This window comes from Dromaius novaehollandiae, chromosome 28, assembly GCF_036370855.1.
Source record: "Dromaius novaehollandiae isolate bDroNov1 chromosome 28, bDroNov1.hap1, whole genome shotgun sequence".
In the NCBI taxonomy this organism is placed as follows: domain Eukaryota; kingdom Metazoa; phylum Chordata; class Aves; order Casuariiformes; family Dromaiidae; genus Dromaius; species Dromaius novaehollandiae.
The window spans coordinates 4,080,402-4,101,739 of NC_088125.1; the positions used below are offsets into that span (position 1 = coordinate 4,080,402).

The following is a 21,338-nucleotide window of genomic DNA, read 5'->3' on the forward strand; positions in this document are numbered from 1 at the left end:
GGGGAGCGGCTTTGCTGGCGCTCCCTCTTCTCTCCTTGGAAGGTTTGTGGTTGTAAAGCCGGGGTAGAGGGGGGCCCCGGGCCCCCGGCGAGGCCTCGCAGGGCTGTGAAACCCCCCAGCCCCTAACGCCCCACATGCATCCTCCTGCTAAGCTGGGGGGGGCACTCCATACCCCATCCGGCTGGGGAGAGGCGCAGGGGGATCCCTGGCACTGCTTCAGGGGGTTGCAAAGGGGGGGGGAGCAGGCCTTGCATCCCCCCCCCCACCCCGGGGCCTTGCATCCCCCCCGCCCCCTGCACAGCGCCCGCCCAAGGCGGCTCCCTGCATTGCAGCGGCAGACCCCGCCCCGAACTACATTTCCCGCCGTCCCTTTCGCCCGCTTCCGCACTACATTTCCCGTCGTGCCCCGCGGCGCGGGCGCTGCCCGGAGGGGGTGGAGCCAGCGCGGGCCGCGCCTCCAGCTCCCGGCCTCCCCGGCGCCGCCGGCCTCGCTTTCCCGGCGTGCCTCGGGGCGGGCGCGGCGCGGGCGTTGGCGGGGGGGCGGCGCCCGTCACGTGACGCGGGGTATATAAAGGGCGGCGCTGCGCCGGCAGCCCCATTGTTGTCGGTGAGCGGCGGCGGGGCGGGTCCGCGCGGCCGGAGCCCGGAGCGCGCCGAGCCGCCACCCCGCCCCCACCCCCCGGGAGCCGCCCCCGCCCCGCCCCCGCCCGGCCCCCGCCCCCTCCCTCCGGACCCCCCGCCGCCGCCGCCGCCGCGGCCCGGCCGCCGGCACCCCGGAGCCGGTGAGTGACCGGGGCGGGGGGATGGGGGGGCCCTTCCCGCCTCTGAGGGGGCGGCGGGGCGGGCCTGCCCCTCCCCCGCCGCCTCCTGGGGGGGGGGAGGGCTCCCCCCTTCCCCGGGGGGGTCTATAGGGGATGTGGGGGGCCCCTATAGCTGGGGGAGGGCTGCAGCTCTCCCTGTGCTGTAGCTGAGGGGCCTGTAGGATTTGGGGGGGTTCTGGGGTGTTGGGGGGGGCGAGCTGGGGCCTATAGGGGCTGTGGGGGCCCTTATAGCTGGAGGGGGCTGGGGCCCCCCCTTAGCTTTGCATAGGGCCTATAGGAAACATAGGGGGGCTTTTGTAGCTAAGGGGGGTCGGGGCTCCCCCCTGCTGTAGCTGGGGGGCCTATAGGGGCTATGGGGACCCTGGTAGTCGGGGTCTGGGGCTGTCCCTCCTCCCCTAGCTGTGGGGGGGACACAGGAGGGATGTGGGGTGCACCCATGGCTGGGGGGGTCCTATGGGGGAGCCTATGGAGGATGCAGGGCACCTGCAGCCGGGGATCCCGGGTGTTGCCCCACAGCCGGGGCGCGGAGGAAGGTTGCCCGGCCGGGGGGGCGCGGAGGTGGCACGTCCATGGGGCTCCCTCCCGGCCGCGGCCTGCAAGGAGCCGAGCTGCCCCTTCGGGGCACAGGGCCTGGGGGCGGATGCGGCGTTCGACGTGGCTGGCTGCCCTGCTGCCCTCGGGGCGGTTAGGGGACACGTGGGGCTGCCCTTCCCCAGGGCACAAGGTGGGTACGGAGCTACTGCTTTGCCCCTCGGAGAGGGGACGGCCTTGGGGTCTTCCTCTCCCGGGCCTCGGGGCAGGCACCGCTCCGGGGAGGGCGCTTCCAGGGCCGCCTTGGTCTGAGTGAGTCCGCGTGGGGATCGAAGGTGCCGTCTCTCGCTCGCAGGGAAGGTGCGAGGTGGACGGAGGGTGCCGTCCATCCCGTGCGGCCGCTCTTCTCCTGCCTTGCGGGGGCTCTGGGCCGCTCGTGGAGTCTTCTTTTTTTTGACGTAGCGGGCAAACGCGGTGGATGGGGTAGTTACGGGCCTTCTCCTCCTCCCTCAGTGAGGGATGCAGCTATGGAGCCGTTCCTCCTAGGCTGGAGATGGTGTAAGGCTTGGGTTAAGGAGTAGTTACGCGGTGGAGGCCAACCAGGATTGGATGGGGCCGTTGTGGAGTTCCTCATCCCTGTTGCTGGGAAGCCAGGTAATCGCGGGACCTCAGGGTCTTGGGAGAGCGGTTAGAGGAAGGAGCAGGTGATGAAGAGGGGATACATTGGTCATGTTTTGGAGCAGATCTGGAGCAAAGGGCTGTCATGGTGGTTTTAAGCTGAAGGTGCGTCCTGGAGAAGAGAAGGTTGGTGTTCTCGCTGTGTTTCTCTCCAAATACAAGAGATGAGGGGGAAGGAGTTGCTACACAAAGTTGGGGCTGTGGACATGTCATAGACGTTCAGAAGTAAGGTGAGGTTTAGGAAGATCATCAGAGTTAAAGCTCCTGCCGTCGGGGCTGAGGAATTCATCGCTATTCCCAGCAATTCCACTCTGTCCAGCTCAGAGCCTCCTTTCCCGAAGCCGGGAGAAGGAGCAGGAAGGGAGCTGTTTCCACTGGGAAGGAGGACGTTGAAGACCTTCCTGCCGTTGGTTAGGGACAGGATCCGGTTCATCCGTTCTCCTTTAGCCATCAGTGGAGCACGTCTCTGCTGATGCCCAGGCCTTGGGTTACTGCGATATGGCCCTGCCCCTCCTCGCCATGGGGTTATTTCAGCCGGAGCAGAGGTCTCCGAGCGGATGGAGCTGACCCAGCTCGGGTGCTCCTCGTTTTCCTCGTCGCTGGCCAGGGCCTAGCTGCCGTCAGCTTTCCTTAGCTACGTCTGCTGTCCAAAGGGAGCCGTGGAGCGTACGTCTGCCTGCGTATGGAGCCTTTCCCTCGTAACCCAGGTGAGAAGAGCACCTAGAAATCCGGGTTCTGGTTCAGCAGCCTCACGCTTACCCCTGTGAGAAGCTGGACCAGCAAGACAGCCGCGGTGGCGTTCTCCCTCCTGCCCTATCTTTGCCCTCATCGTCAAGGTCTTTGGAGCGAGATATTCTGTCGAGCGACTGTGCGAGATGTGGGGGAGACCCAGCCTTCGTGGCTTGGTTCTGGTGACGCGCCAACGGGTTAAAGGGCCCGAGCGTTTTGTTATGGGCAGAATTTCCCGTGGCGACTGTCCGACTGTCCCCAGGAAGCCTGGTAGCGCCGCGGGAAGAGCTGCCCAGCTGCAGCGTGCGCAGAGATGCGATTTCAGGGGTGTTTGCGCTAGGGCAGCCTGGACCCATCGCTACTAATTTTGATGCTAGTTGCATAAGTGCAGGCTTCAGCGCTGCTGGTGCCTCTGCCGTGGGAGCTGTAGCCTAGATTTATTTGTTAGCTGCATTTGCTGTAGCAGTGTAGAACAGAACCCGAATCTGCTGCGGTTTGTTGTAAAACCTGAGGCCGGCCGCTTGCCCGGGCGCTGTTGGTTTAAGGAATGACACGGGCTGAACTCTGATCTCTGGCGTGTTGACCTGTGAGGTTTTATCAGAGCACGGCATCCTTTGAAACCGAAACAGCTCGGAGCGTAAAAGATCCATAAATCTTTTGGCTGCAGAGGCCAATAACCGAATCCTCGGGGAAAGCCTCTGATGACTAATTTGTAAACAAGCTAAGCTGTGACTGCTGAACTCTTCACATCTGGAGAGTAGCTGTCCCCTCCGCGCTGTGCATCGGGGACCGTCCCACAGTGGAAATCCTTTAATTTGTCGTCGTGGCTCGTTCGTACGCGTGTCTGCTGCGGCTGCCCTCCTCGCTGCCCTTGGATCGCTTTGGGGTTTGAGGAGATGTTGGACGGGGATTGGCATGCCCTGCCTCGGATGCTGGACGGGTAGCCGTGCCCCTGGGTCAGAGCGGTATTAACCTTTTTGCTGGCTCCTGGTTTAATTCTGCATAGATTCTCGAGCGCGAATGCTTCTCTCGTTTCATTTTTTGCAGCAGGGGAGGGATTGCTTGTGCCGCGCCGGCCAGCCGAGCTCGGGCTCGAGCAAAGCGCCTTCGCCCTGCGCCGTCGTGAAGGTACCGGGTGCCCCTCGGGCTCGGCCCCGTGCCGGTGGGGAGCTTTGCGGCTCCCCCGGGGCCGAGCGAGCGGTGCTGGCGCCTCCCCCAGCCCCGACGCCTGCCGTCACGCCGCGCCGGCTGCTCTGCAGTGCCGGTGCCGTGTCATCCCGGCGCCGCTCCTCCCGCTGCAGAGCCGGGCGCCGGCGGGCCCGGCGGCGGGGGAGCCCCTTCCCGGGGGCTCAGCCCGCGGAGAAGCCGCCTCGCCGCCGGAGAAGCCGCTTTCCTCGTCTCGAGCGGAGGCGAAATCCCCGGCTGGCGCCTTTCACCTGCCGGTTCTGCCTCGCGCTTTAACGTCGCCTCCGCGGGAGAAGCCGCGTTTAGTGCTGCAACAGAATAAAATGGGCTCCTTTGATTGTTTTTTTTAATTTTTCCTGTTTCTCTCCTGCCTGTCGCCACCCAGCCTGTTATTAACCCGAGCGGGGTTGCAAGATGCTGCTTCCCGGGGAGGGCTGAGCCCCCGGCAGGCGTCATGCTGAGGCTACATGTTGCCCTTGATCCGCTGCAGGGCTGCTGCCGATGCGGGCGGGCGAGGCGACCGCCAAAGTTTCCCTGCGCTCTGCTTTTCCCACCCGTGTTTATAAGCGGTGCCGGTTTGCAGGGGGGGATGTTCTCCGTTAGGATTCCCACGGTTCCCCCCCTCCTCCTCCTCCGCCGCCGCTTTCTCCTTCCCTCTCTCCCCCCGCCCCCTCCGCGCTGTGCGGTTCTTCCTGTTCGCCCTGCGATCCCACCCTCTCCTCCTCCATCTGCCCAAACAATCGGCCGCCGGCGCCGGCCCGGGGGCTTCACGCGCCTCCCGCCCCGATCGGGCTCCCCGCGTGCGCGGGCGGGCGATGCCCCGGCCCCGATCCCGCCGCTGAGCCAGGGGAGGGTTTGCTCGCGCGGATATAGGTCAGAACCTGCCTCCTTATTCCACAGCTGAAATTTCTGGCCTTTCCGTGCAGCCGGGAGCGCAGGGAGCGTTCGCCCTCTCCGGCAGCAGAGGCGACCCGGGATCCAGCGCGGCGCGAGAGCAGCTTTCGCCTCTTGCTCTTTATAAGCTGCTTATTTAAACCGACCCCCCGGATCCCAGCGAGAGCCGGTGCCGTCGTACCCGTACGGGCAGCTTGGCCGCGGGGTCAAGGGCCTCCCCCAAAAGCAGACCCTAAAGGTGAGGCTGCTTTCGGACCCGGCGCTCTGGGCGAGGCTGATAGCATCGCGCCCGTTTTAAACGGCGCGGAGCCGCGTTACCTCCGGGCTTCGCGCGGTTGGGTGAGGTTTTGCAGCGGGGAATCTAGATCTTGGCCAAGCCCGGAGAGGACCGGGATTCCCGGGCTCATCCGCGGAGGGAAAACCGCCGGAGCGAACCGGCTGCTCCCGTGGGCATGGCCGGAGCGCCTCCGCCAGGGAGGCCCACTGCTTCCTCCCAACACCTGGAATAAAATCCCTCTTAATTCTGGGATTGCTGTTTCGGTCGCTTCCTTTGTGTGGACGAGCCGGGGTTTAAACCGGAGGAACCAGCCCGGCTGCGCGTCCGACGGGGACCAAGGGCCATCAGCCGCGCTGCCCGGCCGGGAGCCCCGCGGCCCCGGAGCGAGCACCGCGGGAGCCTCTCTGCGCCTCCACCGCGCGAATCCCTCTCTCTCCTCTGTGCTGAGCCGCTCCCCACGGCAATCCCAGCAACTGCTGACATGGAAAAATTAATATTTTTAGTTTAGCTCCTTTCGGCACGGTTTAAGAGCGGAAAGAGGGGGAACGAGTGTCACGTGGCGGCTTCCTGCGGAGCCCGGTATGGAAACCTGCCTGGGAGTCGCGGGAAGGGTTTTTCCTTTCTCTGCTCCAGGCGTATCCCCTCCTCGAGGCCCAGAGCTCCATTTAAAAAGCTAATGAAACCTCTGCGCCTTATTTCTCCCCTCCTGCCCCCCCTTGACTCTTGCCACCTTCCGTAATAGGTTTTTTTTCCTGGCTGTGTGTTTTTGGAAAAAAAAAAGAGTAACTCGATCCAATGAATGAATGAAACCGGCCGTTGCCTTTACCGGCATCCTGCCGCCCGCGCTGCCCCGCGGGAAGGGCCCGAGCGGGTGGCGCGGGGCCGTGAGTGGGTGTTTTCTGCCTCCGTCCGCAGGTCGTTGCCGCCGCGGGGCCCTGGAACCACCGCGGGTTCCTTTCGGAGGCCGTTGGTTCCGTTGCCGTGAGAACCGTTGCCGCTGCGCCGAGGATGCGCGAGGGCGGCCGGAGAGGGGCGGCAGCCATGGATGCTGGTGGGGAGCGGCCTTGGCCCCATCCCGCTCCCCGCGCTCCCGCGGCCAAGGTCGGTGCGGCCGGCCCGGGCAGCAGGGCACGGCTAGAAGCAATGGGAGTCGTCCCAGTCCCGTCTCTCCTCCCTCGGGTTTCCAAGCCTCCTTGCTCGCCGGCCCAACGTACGGCATCTCCAGGCCTCCCGGAGCCAACAGCCTCTTTCTTTTATTTTTTGGAGCGCGCAGGTGTTACGGAGGGGGCAGAAAACCCCCCCAAAACTCTCTCGCGGTAAAACCCTATGGGGCTTCTTTGCTCCCCGCTGCTGGAGCTCGGGGGAAGCCGCGGCGGCTGCGGGTGGCTTCTGCCTCGCTCCGAGGACGTTTCATGGACGCGATGCTTTTCGGGAGGGAGTTAGCTGGAGAGACGCCCCTGCGGGCAGGGTTATTTTACTGGTGACCCGCTCGGTGCTCTGCGAGAGCTGGGGGTTGCGCTAACTAGTACGAAAGCGATGCAAAAAAAAGAAAAAGAAGGGAAAGAGCCCGTGCTGGGCTGCAGGCCGCAGGGAGGGGTGGGCGGTGGGTGTCCGCTCTCCCCGCCGTGCAGCAGCAGGGAGGGACCGGTCTCCCCAGTCTGCTCGGTGCTGCCCAGCGCTTGCTGCGTCGAGGGACAGGAACCAACCTGCTCCTTAAAGCGTTAACGATGGAAACGCCGCGCCAGGCTTCTCCCTCGAAGCTCTGCGGGAGAGCTGTTTGCCCTGGTATCTCGGGATAGCTGGTTTTTCCCTTGGGCTCGGCCGCAGCCCTTGGGAAGCAGTGCTGCGGGTCACAGAGCTTCCCTGGATCCTCCCTGGTTCTCCGCTGCCCCAAATGTCGCCTGGTTTAGTCTCAAACGTGATGTTCGGCCTTGCTGCGCTGTGGTCCGGCACCGTTGATTTACTGCCGGTGCCTGGGGCAGCCTCTCTCGGGGTCTTCCAGGATGGAGCCGGACGTCGGTGCCCTTCCCGAGCTGGGGCCTCTCGGGCTCCGGAGGCGCTGGAGCAGGGCTGGGAGGAGAAGCCAAGCGCAGGCTGGGTGCCGGGGGTCACCGCGTCTCCCCGTGTGCCCCCAGGTACCCGGCGAGCCCCCGCGGGGCTGGCGCGGGAGGTCTTGCGGCGAGCCGCCCCCCCCCGCCCGCGCCCCGGCTCTCCATGCGAGCCCCGGCCAAATGGATGCGGTCGCGAGCGGCAGCCTCAAGCGGAAGTTCGAGGACGTGGACGTGGGCTCTCCCGTCTCCAACTCGGACGATGAGATCTCCAACAGCGACAGCGCGGACAGCTGCGACAGCGTCAACCCCCCCAGCTCCGCCGGCTTCATACGTGAGTGGCGGGGGCTGCCGCGGGGGGCACGGGCCCACATAACCTCGCCAGCTCTTTGGGGGCATCGTCGGCGGCTCGTGCCGGCCCCGGGAGGCAGGGAAACATCGGGTGTCCATCCAAGGCCCGTCCCCTTTTCCCGCCGTGGGATGCTTTGGTGTCGGGTCTAGACGGCGGGGAGAGCAGAGCCCGCTCTCGGGCTCGACCCGCTCCCCGGGGCCCGTAGGGAGGCCGGGGCGAGGGGCCGGCAGCCCGGGGGGCTCCTCTCGCTCCGACCCACCCGCTGGGGCTTTCCCTCCCGCAGCCACTTCCATCCTGAAGCGGCAGAAGCAGCTGCGCCGCAAGAACGTGCGCTTCGACCAGGTGACCGTGTACTACTTCGCCCGGCGGCAGGGCTTCACCAGCGTGCCCAGCCAGGGCGGCAGCTCCCTGGGCATGGCCCAGCGCCACAACTCCGTCCGCAGGTACACGCTCTGCGAGTTCGCCCAGGAGCAGGAGGTGAATCACCGGGAAATCCTCCGCGAGCACCTCAAGGAGGAGAAGCTCCACGCCAAAAAGATGAAGGTACTGCTGGGGGGGGCAGCGCCGGCCGCGTCGCGGGGGGGTCGTGCAATCTGGCAGCTGGAAAACACCCCCGCAAGCTTGGGCAGGGTTTAATAGAGGCCAGGCAGGAGGAGAGAGACCTAGCCCCGGGCTTTGGCACCAGCCTGGCTCTGCTAGTCTGCCCCTTTTTTCTTTTCCTTTCTTTCTTTCCCTTCTCTCTCTGTTTTTGTCGCTGTTGCCGGTGTGGCGGGTCGTCCAGGCGCCGCTGCCGCCTTTCCGGAGGTCTCCGGGAAAAGCCCCCAGTCCGAAGTCGCGGTCTGGGAGGCAGCAGCGAGGCCGGGCCGGGGCCGGGGCCGCTCCGGGGTGGCTCTGCCTGTTTCCCCAGCGTTTCCCGGCCCAGGTGCGAGCTCTGCGCCCTCGGGCGTTGCCTGGAGACTGGGCTTTGCTGAGCCTGGATGCGCTCGCCTGCAAAGCTAGCCTTTAATCAGGCTCCGGCTGCCATGGCAACCCGCTTGGCAAAGGGACGCGAATCCAGCCGGCTGCCTCGCTGCTGCCTTTTTTTCTTTAATACAGGCCTCTGCGCCAGCTCCTCGCGCTGCTGGCGCCGGAGCCGTGCGAGACGGGCCCGAGAGGTGGCCTTGGTGGCTGGGTTTCGGCTAAGCTTAGTGCCGGGAGATTTAACTAGTTGTTTTTGCTGTTTTTTTGGAGTTGTTTCTTTTTTCCCTCTTCCCGACGTAGAGCTTTTGGCCGTAGCTTGCCACTTCCCCAGGGCGCTGCGTTTTGGGGCGCATGGAGGCAGGCGGCTCTGGGCTCCCCGTGCCTCCCCGCAGCCGAGGTTTGGGGCAGGGACGTGCGTCCCTGTAACGCGACAGCAGAGGCTGTGGGGAGGAAGGGACAGAGCAGGGTGTGTAAGGTGCCTTCCCAGCCCTGGATACGTTTTCCGTGGGAGCTGGATCCAGCTCTTCCGTGGCTTTTGGCCCTCATTTAACCGGGGGGATGTGAGGATGCTCTGCAGCCGCGCTGCCGCTGCTCCGCTCCTCTCCCAGGCCCTGGTATTTTAAGAAACGGTGACCTCCTTCTATCGCGCTGTCTGCAGGGCGCCGTAGCGGAGGGAAGACGGCAGAGAGACTCTGCTCGGAGCTCTTTTCTTTCCCCCCCGCCAAACCCCTTCTGCAAACTGCCCCCGCGAGCCCCCGTGCTGCGTGGCTGGTGCCGCGCGTTGCAGCGAGGTCTTCGCTGCTGGGGACGGAGGAAGGCTCCGCTCGGAGGGCGGGCGGGTGGGGACGGCGCCGTTGCCCGTAAGGGAAGCAGGAGGCAGAGGGAGGGACGTTCTCCTCCGCAGCCTCCGAATCCTCCCTCCCTCGCGTGCCGCGGCGGGACGTGCCCCCGGCAGAGCTGGGGCCCCGGCGGGCGCTAACGCTGCCCCACTGCCCCGCAGCTCACCAAGAACGGCACCGTCGAGTCCGAGGAGGCCGACGGCCTCACGCTGGAGGACGTCTCCGACGACGACATCGATGTGGAGAACGTGGAAGTCGACGACTACTTCTTCCTGCAGCCGCTGCCCACCAAACGGCGCCGGGCCCTGCTCCGCGCCTCCGGCGTCCACCGCATCGACGCCGAGGAGAAGCAGGAGTTGCGGGCCATCCGCCTGTCGCGGGAGGAGTGCGGCTGCGACTGCCGCCTGTACTGCGATCCGGAGGCCTGCGCCTGCAGCCAGGCGGGCATCAAATGCCAGGTGAGTTGGGACGGCACCGGAGAGCGTCGAAGCTCGGCCAGGCGGCCGCCGGACTCCCAGGGCTGGCCGCAGCTTTGGCACCGGCGTGCTCAGGCTCCTCGGGGTCGTCCCGGCGCCTGGCTGGCAGGAAGGGAGTGAGAAGGGATCGTAGGAGACCTGCAGCTCCAGCCTTGCTCTGGAGGCCGCCCCTGGGCACCGCGGTCTGGGCGACCGAGGGCAGACGTCCCCCTCGTGCAGGCTGCTCCTGACGAAGGCACGGGCGCGTGGGGCCTCTGCTGCAGCGTCTCCCGTCTCCCTCCCTGCCAGGTGGATCGCATGTCCTTCCCCTGCGGCTGCTCCAGGGACGGCTGCGGGAACATGGCCGGCCGCATCGAATTCAACCCCATCCGGGTGCGGACTCACTACCTCCACACCATCATGAAACTGGAGCTGGAGAACAAGCGCCAGGGCGCGCGGCCCCCGGCCCCGGAGGAGGAGCCCGCGCACGGCTCCGGCAGCGACTGGCTGGGCACGCAGCCTTCGGAGACGCAGGACTTCCAGGAGTTCATGGCGGAGAACGAGACGGCCGTCATGCACCTGCAGACGGCGGAGGAGCTGGAGAGGCTCAAGGCCGAGGAAGACTCCAGCAACGGCTCCGGCGTGGAGAGCCTGGGCGTCTGCATCCTCGAGGAGCCTCTGGCCGTGCCCGAGGGCTTGTGCCCGGGCCTCAGCGCTCCGATCCTCATCCAAGCCCAGCTGCCGCCGGGCTCGTCCGTCCTGTGCTTCGCGGACGGCCCGGAGCAGGCGACCGCGGCGGCGGGCGACCAGCCCTACTTGAACAATGCACCCGTGGTCTACTACCAAGTGGAGCAGCGGGCCGTGCCGGGCGCCAAGGGAGAGGGCGGCGCGGAGGAGCCGGAGGCACCCTCCTCCTACGCGCACGAGAAGGATCTCGGCGTCATCTCCGTCCCCGTGGCCTCGCTGGTGACTTGCGGCCGCGCCGCGGCTCCGAGCAAGGGCGAAGCGGCCAAAGTCCCCGCCTCGTCCTCGGAGGCTCCTCCGTCTCCCGAGAGCCGCCGAGCGGCCGCCGCTCCTCCCTTCCGCACAAACTCGCCGTGCCCCGAGCCGGAGCCGGAGCCGGCCCCGGAGCGAGCCCGCGAGCTGCCCCCCGCGGAGGAGCGGGCGCTGGGGCCTGCGCTGGCCGTGTGACCGCCCCGGCGACCCGCGGCGCTCCTTCCTCCGGGGTCTATTTATTGACGGTATTTTACGGAGCGGCACCGGCCGCTCGAGGTTATTTAATTGCGGGGGGAGGGGGGAGAGCAGGGCTGCTTTGTACAGACGATTTTAAACGAATCCAAGCGCTTGCGGCCGCCTCGCGAGGCCACGGGCGAAGGCGGCTCCTCGTCCTCGAGGCTGGAAGTACCGAGGCGGGAGCTCTCCCCGCGGCCGCCCCGCGCGACGACGTCTCCCAGAAGCAATAGCGCGAAGCTGCCTCTCGTTCCCGTCCCTCCCGAGCTCCCCGCTCCGCCTTCGCGCGCCGGCGTCTCCGTCCTGCTCCTCGTCCCGGGCGAAGCCGGCAGCATCCCTGGGGCGCCCGGTCCGCGCTGCCAGCAGCTCCCTCGCCCGGCAGAGCCGCCTGCCCGTGGCTCTGCCGCCGTCGCCTGCCGTCCTCGGCCGCTCTCCGCATGCCGCCGCTCTCCGAAACGCCCCCGGCCTGGAGCCTCCTGCTTCTCGTGGCAGCTTTTCCCGGCGCGCTCCGTCGTCCTCTGCGCCCGCGCTGCTCCGCCGGCCCCATCGCCCTGCAGACGGGCTCGCAGCACCACTCACCTTCCTGGTTTGCTTTTCTTTCTTTTTTTTTTAAACAAACGAAGACTTTCTCTCACATGCTGAATGTTTCCTGGGCCATGTCTCAAACCGGCGGCTCCAGCCCCGGCGAGGGTGAGGATGGCCGGGGAAGCCGATGGCCGGGGATGCCGCCCACGGTAGCGATCTCCGTTTAATTGCACAAGAGGGGTGAGAACGCGGCCCACAAACTCTTCTAGAAAGCTGCTTTTTTTTACCACCTAGTTGCTTTTAATAATAACCCAGTCCTGGCTTGGTCCAGAGCCGGAGGATCCGTCGCCCTGGAGCTGCAGCCCCGCGCGAGGCCGGTTTCGACGAACTCCACCTTCTCGCCGAGACCGTGGCACAGCCCGGTGCGCGGGGGACAACGGGGCTGCGGCCTCGAGCACCGGCCAAGGCACACGCGGGCTCCAGGCCGCCCCGGTTCCCGTCCTAACAGCGGCGTTGTCCCCGGCCAGGCAGCGGAAGTGCCTCTCCGCCTCCCGGGCGTTCCCAGCGGTTCCTGGAGAGCGACCGCGCCGCCGTCCGCTTCGTCTCCTGCTGAAAGCAGCCGGACCTGGCTGAGTTTCTCTGCGCTGTATTTTGGGGCAGGACCCAGCGAGATGGCGCGGCACCTCTGCGGGGAGCAGAACTCCCTTTCCCCCTCGCAAGCGGTTTTGATCTCGGCCCCACGAGCCTGCGTCACCGCCGGGACGGCACCCGCCGCGGTTTCTGACCTGTTGCCGCAGCCCGTGCCGGAGTCGGGCAGCGCGACGCCGCTCTTGCTCCAGCCTGAGCCGTTCGGCGAGCGGCCCCGGCCTCCCCCGTGGTTACGGACTCGGACTGCGCTCCGCGCAAGCGGATTTCTCCATCCGACGGCGCTGGACGGCGAAGGAGAGACGGGAGGAGGGGGGTGACGAGCCCCCGCCGCGCTCGAGGGGAAGCGAAGGTACTGTGCTGTGAAGCTTTTCCTGCTCAAGCCCTTCCCGGCTGCCCCCAGACCCCCCCGCCTTGGGCCTGCGGGGCTGCCGCGGGAGCCCCTGCTCCGACGGGAGATGTCCCACCGCACCCAGCCCAGAGAACAAGGAAAAAGAATTGGGGAAAACTGTGCTGAATAAGTGCTTTAAGTGTCCTGGGTTGGGATTTTTTCTTTTTTTTTTTTTTTTTTTTTTTTTAAGGCTCTTCTGGTGCTTCTCCAGGGCGGCCTCGCTCTGCGGTCCCGGAGCGCCGGAGCCAGCCGGGCTCTCGCTTTGCTGGGAGGTTTTGAGAGCCCATTTGCTGTCCCGGCCCTCGCTGCCGCCGCGAGCGGTTACGATGGGGCCTGGCCTTCCCGGACGGCGTCGGCCCCCGCCGCTCCGTCCCTCCCGCGGACGCCCCGTCCTCCACCGGTGGGTCGCACCGCGGCAGCCGCAGAGGCTAAAGCGCTTGTGTCCCGCTTGTCCTCGCGGCTGCGGCTCGAGCCTGGTGCCTCCGCGCGCCGTCGCCGACCGGGAACGCGGCCTGCACCCGCTCTCCCCACGCAGCTTTCGCTCCTGAGCCTCTCAGCCGGGCTCTTCCTTTGCCCCTTTTTCCTTTCTTCCCGCCTTAACGACACAGCCTCGTCCCTCCCCGCAGCCCGGCGGCGGCAGCCCGGGCCGGGCCGGGACATAAGGGCTAAATTCGCACTCGCGGTTTGGTAGGAACAAAGCCGCAGCGGCTGTTCGGCGCCCGCCCCGGCGCCGGGCTCGCGCTGCCGCGGGGACACGGAGCAACTCTGCGCGGCAGCGGAGCGACACAGCAAATGGCGACACTTGAATAGGTTTAAGTCTTTGGGGTTTTTTTTTCTCCTTTGTTTTTAATTAACTCGAAGTTCCCTTCCCAGATTCGTGTCCCGCCCTCAGACACTACAGAAACACCTGAAGCCAGGTCAGAGCCTCCCGCGAGGGGAGGTGGCTCTCCAGGAAAGCTGAGGCTAGGCTGCTCGCCCCGAAACGACAGAATGAATCCTAAGTTGCCGTTTAGGATGGGTGCTTTCACAATAAGCAAAGAACTAATAGGATTTATTCTATTTTTACAAAGATAACTATGCTGTTAATAGTGCAATGAAAGTGCATTTCTGCCTTTTTGTTCATTCGTTTGTTTTCAACATACTGACACTAATGCTGGTACCGCACTGGCTCCTCCGAAACGATTAGCCGTGTAATAAACCGAACAGCCCATCTCCCCTTGGTGCTACTGAGCTGGGCCGGGAGCAGTGCTGCTATCACACGTCCGAAAGCCAGTCGGTCCCTGCTAGTTTCCGAGTTGTCACACTCCGGCACTAGCCTGGCTCCTCGTCCTCTCTGAATAGTGACTCTGCTACTTCTAACTCCCCCCATCTCTCACACACACTGTATACAGGTGGCATTTTTTTTTTTTCTTTCCAGTGTGAATCCAAAGCTTGTCAGGTCCTCTGCATTTTTTTTGGCCTTTTCAGTTCTTTTCATTGTGATAATGCTGTATTTAAAGAGAATATTTAAGTGTAAAAATAAAGAAATGCTCAAACTTGCGCTGCGAGTCGATCTCGTCTTAAAGGGCATTTAAAAAAAAAAAAAAAAAAAAAAACCCACAGAGGTGGAACACTCTTGCTGGGGTGAGGAGCTCAAATTCAAAAGCGAAGCAGAGGCATGTGGAAACTTCCAGCCGCGCGGCAGCACGAGCGTGGGCTCCGGGATTGCACCTCAGGGATATGCCCTGGGTTAGGAGAAGGGCCCGGCTTCTCCCAGAGGCGCGGGCAGACTCTGAAGTTGGCCTGCAGCACAGGTAACTCATTTCTAGTTCTTCTTCCTGGTTTCTTTTCTGTTTATACCGTAATGTGGCTTAAAAAGAGAGAGGGGGGCAAGTTTCCCGGGACAAGGAGCGGGCGGCAGGGAGCAGGCGGCATACACAAACTCGAGACATCCACTTCCTTTTGTCTTTAATAAAACACTTAACAACACTTTAAGCAGGTTCAAATTCACTCAACAGACAGTTCTCATGCATTGCCTGTGCTAAGACTAGTTGGAAAAAGGTGAGTTTTTAATCCTTTAATACAACTTGCAGCCTTGGACACACACGGGGAGTGCGCAGGGAGCCGCTGCCAGCTGGCCTCGTGCCCTCAAAGCCTTCCACGCTGGGCAGAAAGTGCAGCGCTGGACTCTAATTAGGCCGAACTTAAATCGCCTCAGAGACTAACAAAGACCACGTCCCTAAATGAAGACACCAGTTCAGCATTTCCTCTCCAGCGCAATTTGTGTCTGCGGCAGCGTTTCTGGCACGGGTTTCCTCCGGCCTGCGCCTCCGTCCAGCAGCGAGGCCGGCCCGGGCGAGAGGCGGCGACGCCGGCAAAGGGGCTCCCAGGAGGCAGCCGGACCCGAACAAAAGCACGGAAACTCCCGCCGCCGGCACCAGGTAAGGTCGCTGCGGGGCAGCCCGGGGTTTGGAGCCTGGGCCTAAGCCCTTAGGGAGATTCCTCTACGTAAGACTGTGCAGTGGAGTAAACAAACCAAGTAATTCCTGTGAGAGCCCTGCCGTGGGCTAGTGCAGCAAAACCCAAGCTGAGCGGAGCCCGCTATTACGAGTTACTAAGGGGGAGCTCTGAAAGGCAGAGGAGCTGCCTCTTGCCCCCTGCAAAGGGTTGTACCTAAAGTGACACAGCTTAAGAGTTGTAACAGCAAAGCCACCTCCCCCCACCGACACCGAACGAGCTGTCTGTGACGGAGGGGAGGCAGAGACCGTGCTCGGCCCCGCAGCGTCGCCAGCCTGCTCCTGTCCCCAGAGCACGTTCCTGCGGTCCGAGGGGTTGTGCAGGGCAGCGGGAAGCTGCGAGGTGGGCTCACCTCCGGCGGAAAAGGGAGCGAGTCCCGCGTTCGTCCCTGCGGCAGCGAAGGAGCGCAGGGCCCTTCTCGCCGAGCCCGGGCTGTCGCTCCACGCTGCAAAAAGGATCCCTGCTCCGTCAAAGCCAACGAGCGCCAGAGACGGGCTGGGATCGGGAGGCCGCGCGCAACGCCGCAGGTGAGGTTCGCAGCCGGGGACTCCGCTCTCATTCCTTGGCCCTGGCGTAGTTGAGGGACAGCAAGACCATGCTGTTCGCCAAGAGAGAGGCCTCGGAAGCTGAAAAGGCAAAAGCTGAGTCAAAGCAGCACGGGGAGGGAGGCAGAGCGCAGCAGAGGCTGCGAACAGCAGCATACAAACAGGCAGCTTCGAACACGCTCATCCTGAGCTGCATCAGAAGCTGCGGGGCCCCTCTTTGCCCCTAATCCACCCCAAAGGAGCCGGCCTCGCTCTCCTGGGGGGTCTTTGCTCCGCTCCCGGGGGACCCGATTTCCCTCCTGCTCCTGTTTTGCTTCCCCCAGTCCTGCTGCAGCGCTCAAGTCTGCCACCGCGAGGCCTCGGGCGGCAGCAACGCCCGGGCGAGCGGCACCGGCCTCTGCGCCCGGCTGCTCCTCAGCCCGCACAGACCTGCTCCCAAACGCGCGTCCCCCGCGGGAGACGGGCGCAGCAGACCCCCGCGCCGCCCGGTCCGGCGCCACCGGCTCGGCCTCTGTTACCTTGCAGCTTGCAGGAGAGCCCCAGCCACTGCTCCAGCCACGCTCGGCACTCGGACGCGCTGAGGCGAGTGGAGTTCAGGCCACGGAGGTAACAAGCCTACGGAGCACGGCAGGGAATCAGCACAGACGCGCGCAGGTAAGGCCGCTCTGGGTCACACGGGACTCCCTAACGTCAAATTACGCGCTGCGATTCTTCCTCATCACCTCTTATAAAATAGGACGGATCAAACTGCTCCACACTGTGCCCTGAAATCGTCCTAGCAGAGAGCCCTGCCCGCAGGCAGTCTGCAGGCGGATGGTGCTGCCATTTGCCCCAAGCTCCCCCAAATCTGAGCGCTGCTCCATGCTCCCTGCGTGCTGAGTGCTAAGCCTTTGTGCAGAGAAACTTGAGGGAGATATTGCCAAGCCTCCTTGCTGCTATTTCTTTCGTGATCTGTCTCCCTGCCTGGAGACTTACCAGCGAGACAGCCAGGTGCAGCTGAACAGGAATATTTATTGGCCTGGTTCTGTCTCAGACACCAGTATAAACAGGATTTTGGAAAAGGCCACAGCACAAAGTGCCTTCATGCACAGGCTCCAGCAGGGCACGTGGGAGATCTGCCCTCACTAGGAAGCTGGGGCATTTGCGGGGATTTAATAGCAAGTCCTTGTTCCTCTGCCTCTTTGCAGATGGGTTTGGTTTGAGGTGCCAGGCTCAGATAATGCCCCCACGGAGGAGGGAATCCCGCAGCTGGCGGTGGGCCTGGAGGAACGTGACCTACCCCGACACAGCGGAGCAGCTTCTGCTGGAGAGAACCAGGGGACCTGCACCAGGGACCTGTCACTCGCAGCTCTGCGGACAACGGGCCGGGCCAGGACACCGCCACCCTGCCGGGAGCCCTGCACTTGCTACGGCACCGGCGCAAAGCGAGAGGCGCCACCCTCACCGCTTTCAGCTCCTCCTCGGACAGCTCGCTCAGCCCCAGGCGCAGCATGGCACGGTCCAGGTGCCGGATCTCCAGGACGTGGCTCCGCAGGCGATACCTCAGGAACAAGGCCGGCAAATGAGGGGTGAGGAACAGGACGTGGCTCAGGGCTTTCTGAGGCAGAGAAGGAAAACAAGGACAAGGGCATGGTCTCAGGTGAGCCCAAACGACACTACAAGAGCAGCACTGGGGCGTCCAACCCCCTCAGGCACAAATTTAAACCGGACAAGCATCTCCTGTTCCATCCCTGTCCTGCACTTTGTTCCTCTTTGATCATTCAGACAACTGCCCTGCCCGTACGGAAACCCCGAGCTGCCCCCACTGGTTCTCATCCCACCCAAAACAGCAGCGGGGCCCGGTGAGCGGAGCAGAGAGCGGGTGCCCAGAGGAACGAGCTCTGCAGCAGAAGGGACGGTCAAACGGGCAGCCAAAACGGGCGCCTCCACGTTCTCCGACCCGCCGGGAGGACACTCACCACGTGAGACACCCGGAGCTTGTTCAGGCCCAAGGGAGACGCCGAAAACAGGCCTCTCACGGCATAGAGTTCAGCCACGCGCGGTTGGGAACCTCGCTGCACCTGAAAGCGCCAAAACGTTTACTGTCGCTGGCGATCGGAGCCCTCCGTCCGCCCCAAGGGCGTTAGTCACTACTAGATCCAAGCCAAGCAGGACCAACACTGGAATTGGGAATTAGCAATCTAATTCCGGCAGCGTCAGGCTCAGCACCAGCCGTGCGGTGTCTGAGGAGCGGGACGGACACGCCAGGCAGCCAGCAGCACGCAAGCTCTTTAAAGCTGGCTCACGCCGACGCGGACGGGGCGGCGGCGGCATTTACCTTGGTGCAGAGCTCCCGCAGCTGCGGCTCGGGCAGGGACCGCGCGGCCAGTGCTAAGCTCTCGACCACGTCCGGATACACTTCTCTCCGGATAGCGTGGTAGGCGTCCAGGAACTCAACCTGCTGCCGTGGGGTCCAAAAGTAGCGGATCAGGAATTGTCTTGGGAAGAAATACCTTGGAGAGAAGAAGCGACACGAGTTCAGAGAGGGCAGCCTCGCACGCGAGGAGGCACAGACGAGCTGGGGCAATCAGGTTTTGTTTCACAGAGGAAAAGAGGCAGGAGCAACGTCCTGCTCTGGGGCAGCTTGGCTCTCCCCAGCCCCAGGGCACGGCGAGCTCGTGCCCTTCAGGGACGGCATCAGGGGGACAATCGGGGGCAGCCGTTCCCAGCCAGACATTCCCAGCTAGACATTCCCAGCTGTGGCTGACGGTCACGGAGGGGCTCGAAACAACGCAGGAATCTCTGCCCTCCGCTGTTTACATAGCGAGACTCTCCCCAGCTCGCAAAACCCAGAGAGCAGAATTTCAAAACCCAGGGACAGCCCGACTGGCTCGGGCGGTGGGACAGGTGGCAGGGAGGGAGAGGAACGTCCGAAGCGCTGGGGAGGCAGCCGGGAAGGAATTGTGCAATCAGGCTGCTTCTCCAGCCACGCGCACGCAGCGTTGTTTACTGCAGACGCACGCTCTGCGGTCCCAACAACACGCCAGGTTTTAATTTCTCCAGGTTAGAAAGAAAGGCAGAGATCTGGACAGGTTACCGACATGCAGCAGAAAATCCTGCTGCGAACGTGAAACGACAGTTGGGTTTGTTGAGCTACAGGTACTTTTTCTTGCAGCAAAACCTGAGCCTGGGAGAGGGTCTAAAAACAATCCCACAAAATCTAAGACACCAGATCTCTGTGGAGGACAGGACAGAAGGGGGAACTTGAATATATAAAGAAGGACAGAAAAAAAAACAGTTCTGACAGAGAACTGGAATGGCGTCTAGTTTGTGCAGTGTGGGCAATGCATCTCTGCAGATATCGGATCTCTCTTTTTACACTTCCTCAATTCAGAAGCAATTAAAGAACTAAATTAGGGGAAAAATAGCAAGCCTGGGAAACATGTTTTCTCTGAATGCTACTGTAAGTGCTCCAAAAGCCAGTCTGCAGAGGCAGCTGCTCTGCTGCGAAACCCCTTCCTCAGACAGCTGAGAAAGGAGGAAAGGAAGGAGCCCAAAGCTCAGGGCCGCTGTCGAACTCCTGCACTTACTGCGGAGTGACTGCCGGTCATTATCCCGGGAAAGCAGGCAGGGGAAAGTCAGCATTTTAAAGGCTCCATAAAGCTCATACTCACATCAGGACTATGACCAAGAAGTTGGCAAAAGGCGGAATGGCAATAATCCCGATAGGAATGGCCTTGATCAGGTCCCTGCGAAACTGCCTCGGAAATTAAAACGGACAATTAGGGTTTGATACCAAGTTAATGAAGCTCCCTGGAAATTAACAGCTAGAAACGGGTTCCAACCACAGCGGCAACTTCCAAACCCTGTCTTTAATTAGCCCATAACCCAGAGAAAGCTGCCGGTCTGTCCTGCTCCGCCCACCTACTGAAGCCAGCTGGCTGCATGCAAAAATGGAGGGGTTTTTTTGCCCTCCCTGGGCAGCAGGAGCGAGGCAGAGCACGGCGCTGCCACCGGAGCCAGGCAGTGCGACACAGAAACTCATCCACAATACCAGAGCCCAGCCCGCGCACCGAGCCCCACCTGCCTCAGCCTCTCCATCTCCCTGTAGGGAAGCTGATGAAAATTCAGTCTCTGACGGGACATTTTTAGCTTGATCTTCCTTACTTCTTTTACTTCCAGAAACAACGCTTGAATTCCTGCACAAAGAGAGAGGACATTCAGGCCCCTGTGTCGCAGGTAGAGGATCAGAAGTGTTGCTGACAAGGCGATTTTTAGCCTGTGAGGCGATTACAAGAGAACAAGCAGCACATCCAGCTCTGTTAGTTCCCCCTCAAGAAGCAAAAACGTTTCCTCCTCTCTCAGACCCACCTTTCATGAAAGTCGCGTACAACACGTAGAAGCGGGGGAATGTCCTTTCCAGAAACCTCTCGTATCTCCCGTTGATGTGCTTAACTTTTGACGCGAGGGCGGTGAGAAGGGCCCGGGAGCTCGCTTTGGTGGAGAGGCAGCACACCAGGTGCCTGCAACGAAAAGCCGCCCACCAGCACCTTTAGAGCTAAGCAAAGATTTGTCACTGTTTTGCAGGATCAGGGTCTGCAAAGGAAAGCGCGGGGTGGCCGGGAGACAACACGGGAGGCCGCAGCCGCTTTTGTTGGACCCCCAAAGCCCTGGCCGGTTGGGGGGGGGGGGACCGTGGCCAGTAACTGGGGGCGTTGGGGGGCTCTGGCCTGTCACTGGGGGGGGATCAGCTGGTACTGGAGAATTGGGGGTCCACGGCCGGTAACGGGGGGCTCCGGGGGCGATATTGGCGCTGGGGGGGAACCACGGCCGGTAAGGGGGTGTGTGGGGGGGTAACGGGTGGCGCCAGGGCCGGTAACGGGAGGAAGATGGCTGACACCGAGCGGGGGGATCGGGCCCCGCCGCCGCCCCGCTCACCTCGGCGCCCCCCGGGCGGAGCGCGGCTCCAGCGGCCCCCGGGCGCGGCGCAGGGCGGCGGCGGGGCCCGGCCCAGGGCCGCGGCGCCAAAGCGCCCAGCAACAGCCCGCCCGGGACAGCGCCATCTTGGCGGGCCATCGCAGGGGTCAAAGGGCGAAGGTCAGGCGCCGGGGGGGGGGGGAAGGCGGGCGCTGATTGGCTGAAGGGGGCGGGGCGGGGCGCGGTGGAGGGAAGGGCAGGTGACGGCGGGCGGAAGTGGTTTGGGTGGTCACGTGACTGTAGGCGGAAGCGGCTCTTCAGGAGGGTCCAGCTATGGCGGGGGGCGGCTGACGGTCCCCATGAAGGGTCCCGTCATTAAGGGCCCCCATTAAGCCCCCTCCATTAAGGGGCCCGCCATTTAGGGCCCCCCATTAAGGACCCCCGTTAAGCCCTTCCTATTAAGGGTCCCCCATTAGGGGCTCCCTATTTAGGCCCCTGTTAAGGGCCCCACGTTTTCAGCAGTGTCTTTTAGTTAAATCTTAGTGTATTTTGCACCTTTGCGAGGTAACGTGAGGCCCCGGCAGAGGCCTGGCAGTGCCATTTGTCGCTTTACGAAGCCGAGGGTGATCAGGTCCAGGGAGAGGGGCTGGGCATAACGCTGGTTCCCGGGCATTTCAGCCCTGCCCCGGCTGTGCCGGGAGGGAGGCTCTAACTCGCCCCGGCTTTTCCCCTGCTGCCCCGTCCCTGGCAGTGGGTGGGAGAGCACCACGTCCCCAGCGTGGGCCAGCGCTGCGGCGGAGGGGCCGTGGGTCACCTGAGCCTCCCTGCCCCAGGCAGGGCC

General features: G+C 63.4%; 2 protein-coding genes across 3 annotated transcripts; one reads left to right on the plus strand and one right to left on the minus strand.

The window, feature by feature from the left end:
• The first annotated feature begins 625 nt into the window (after window positions 1-625).
• On the plus strand, window positions 626-14,099 carry CSRNP2 (cysteine and serine rich nuclear protein 2). Of its 2 annotated transcripts, none has more exons than XM_064498708.1 (5): window positions 626-782; window positions 7,251-7,497; window positions 7,799-8,058; window positions 9,476-9,772; window positions 10,079-14,099. In XM_064498708.1, the coding sequence occupies exons 2-5, from the start codon at window positions 7,347-7,349 to the stop codon at window positions 10,958-10,960; spliced, it is 1,590 nt and encodes a 529-aa protein (XP_064354778.1). In that variant the 5' UTR covers window positions 626-782; window positions 7,251-7,346; the 3' UTR covers window positions 10,961-14,099. The 2 variants fall into 2 exon arrangements, 1 of the variants encoding a protein (XP_064354778.1); XR_010385367.1 differs by lacking the exon at window positions 626-782 and having other exon boundaries at window positions 7,256-7,497; window positions 10,079-12,521; window positions 13,434-14,099.
• A 391-nt stretch (window positions 14,100-14,490) lies between these two features.
• Window positions 14,491-20,678, minus strand: LETMD1 (LETM1 domain containing 1). The gene is made up of 9 exons (XM_064498709.1): window positions 20,519-20,678; window positions 19,952-20,103; window positions 19,664-19,779; window positions 19,255-19,337; window positions 17,919-18,093; window positions 17,560-17,661; window positions 17,046-17,198; window positions 16,120-16,216; window positions 14,491-15,682 (listed from the first exon to the last, which is right to left on the minus strand). The coding sequence occupies exons 1-9, from the start codon at window positions 20,641-20,643 to the stop codon at window positions 15,612-15,614; spliced, it is 1,074 nt and encodes a 357-aa protein (XP_064354779.1). The 5' UTR covers window positions 20,644-20,678; the 3' UTR covers window positions 14,491-15,611.
• Between the last annotated feature and the right edge of the window lie 660 nt (window positions 20,679-21,338).

Coding starts and splice junctions, on each gene's coding strand:
- CSRNP2 (XM_064498708.1), top strand. CDS start 7,347: ATGGATGCGGTCGCGAGCGGCAGCCTCAAGCGGAAGTTCGAGGACGTG. Junction 8,059..9,475: donor TCCACGCCAAAAAGATGAAG/GTACTGCTGGGG, acceptor ACTGCCCCGCAG/CTCACCAAGAACGGCACCGT. Junction 9,773..10,078: donor AGGCGGGCATCAAATGCCAG/GTGAGTTGGGAC, acceptor CCTCCCTGCCAG/GTGGATCGCATGTCCTTCCC.
- LETMD1 (XM_064498709.1), bottom strand. CDS start 20,643: ATGGCGCTGTCCCGGGCGGGCTGTTGCTGGGCGCTTTGGCGCCGCGGC. Junction 19,780..19,951: donor GTACGCGACTTTCATGAAAG/GTGGGTCTGAGA, acceptor CTCTTTGTGCAG/GAATTCAAGCGTTGTTTCTG. Junction 18,094..19,254: donor TTCTTGGTCATAGTCCTGAT/GTGAGTATGAGC, acceptor CTTCTCTCCAAG/GTATTTCTTCCCAAGACAAT.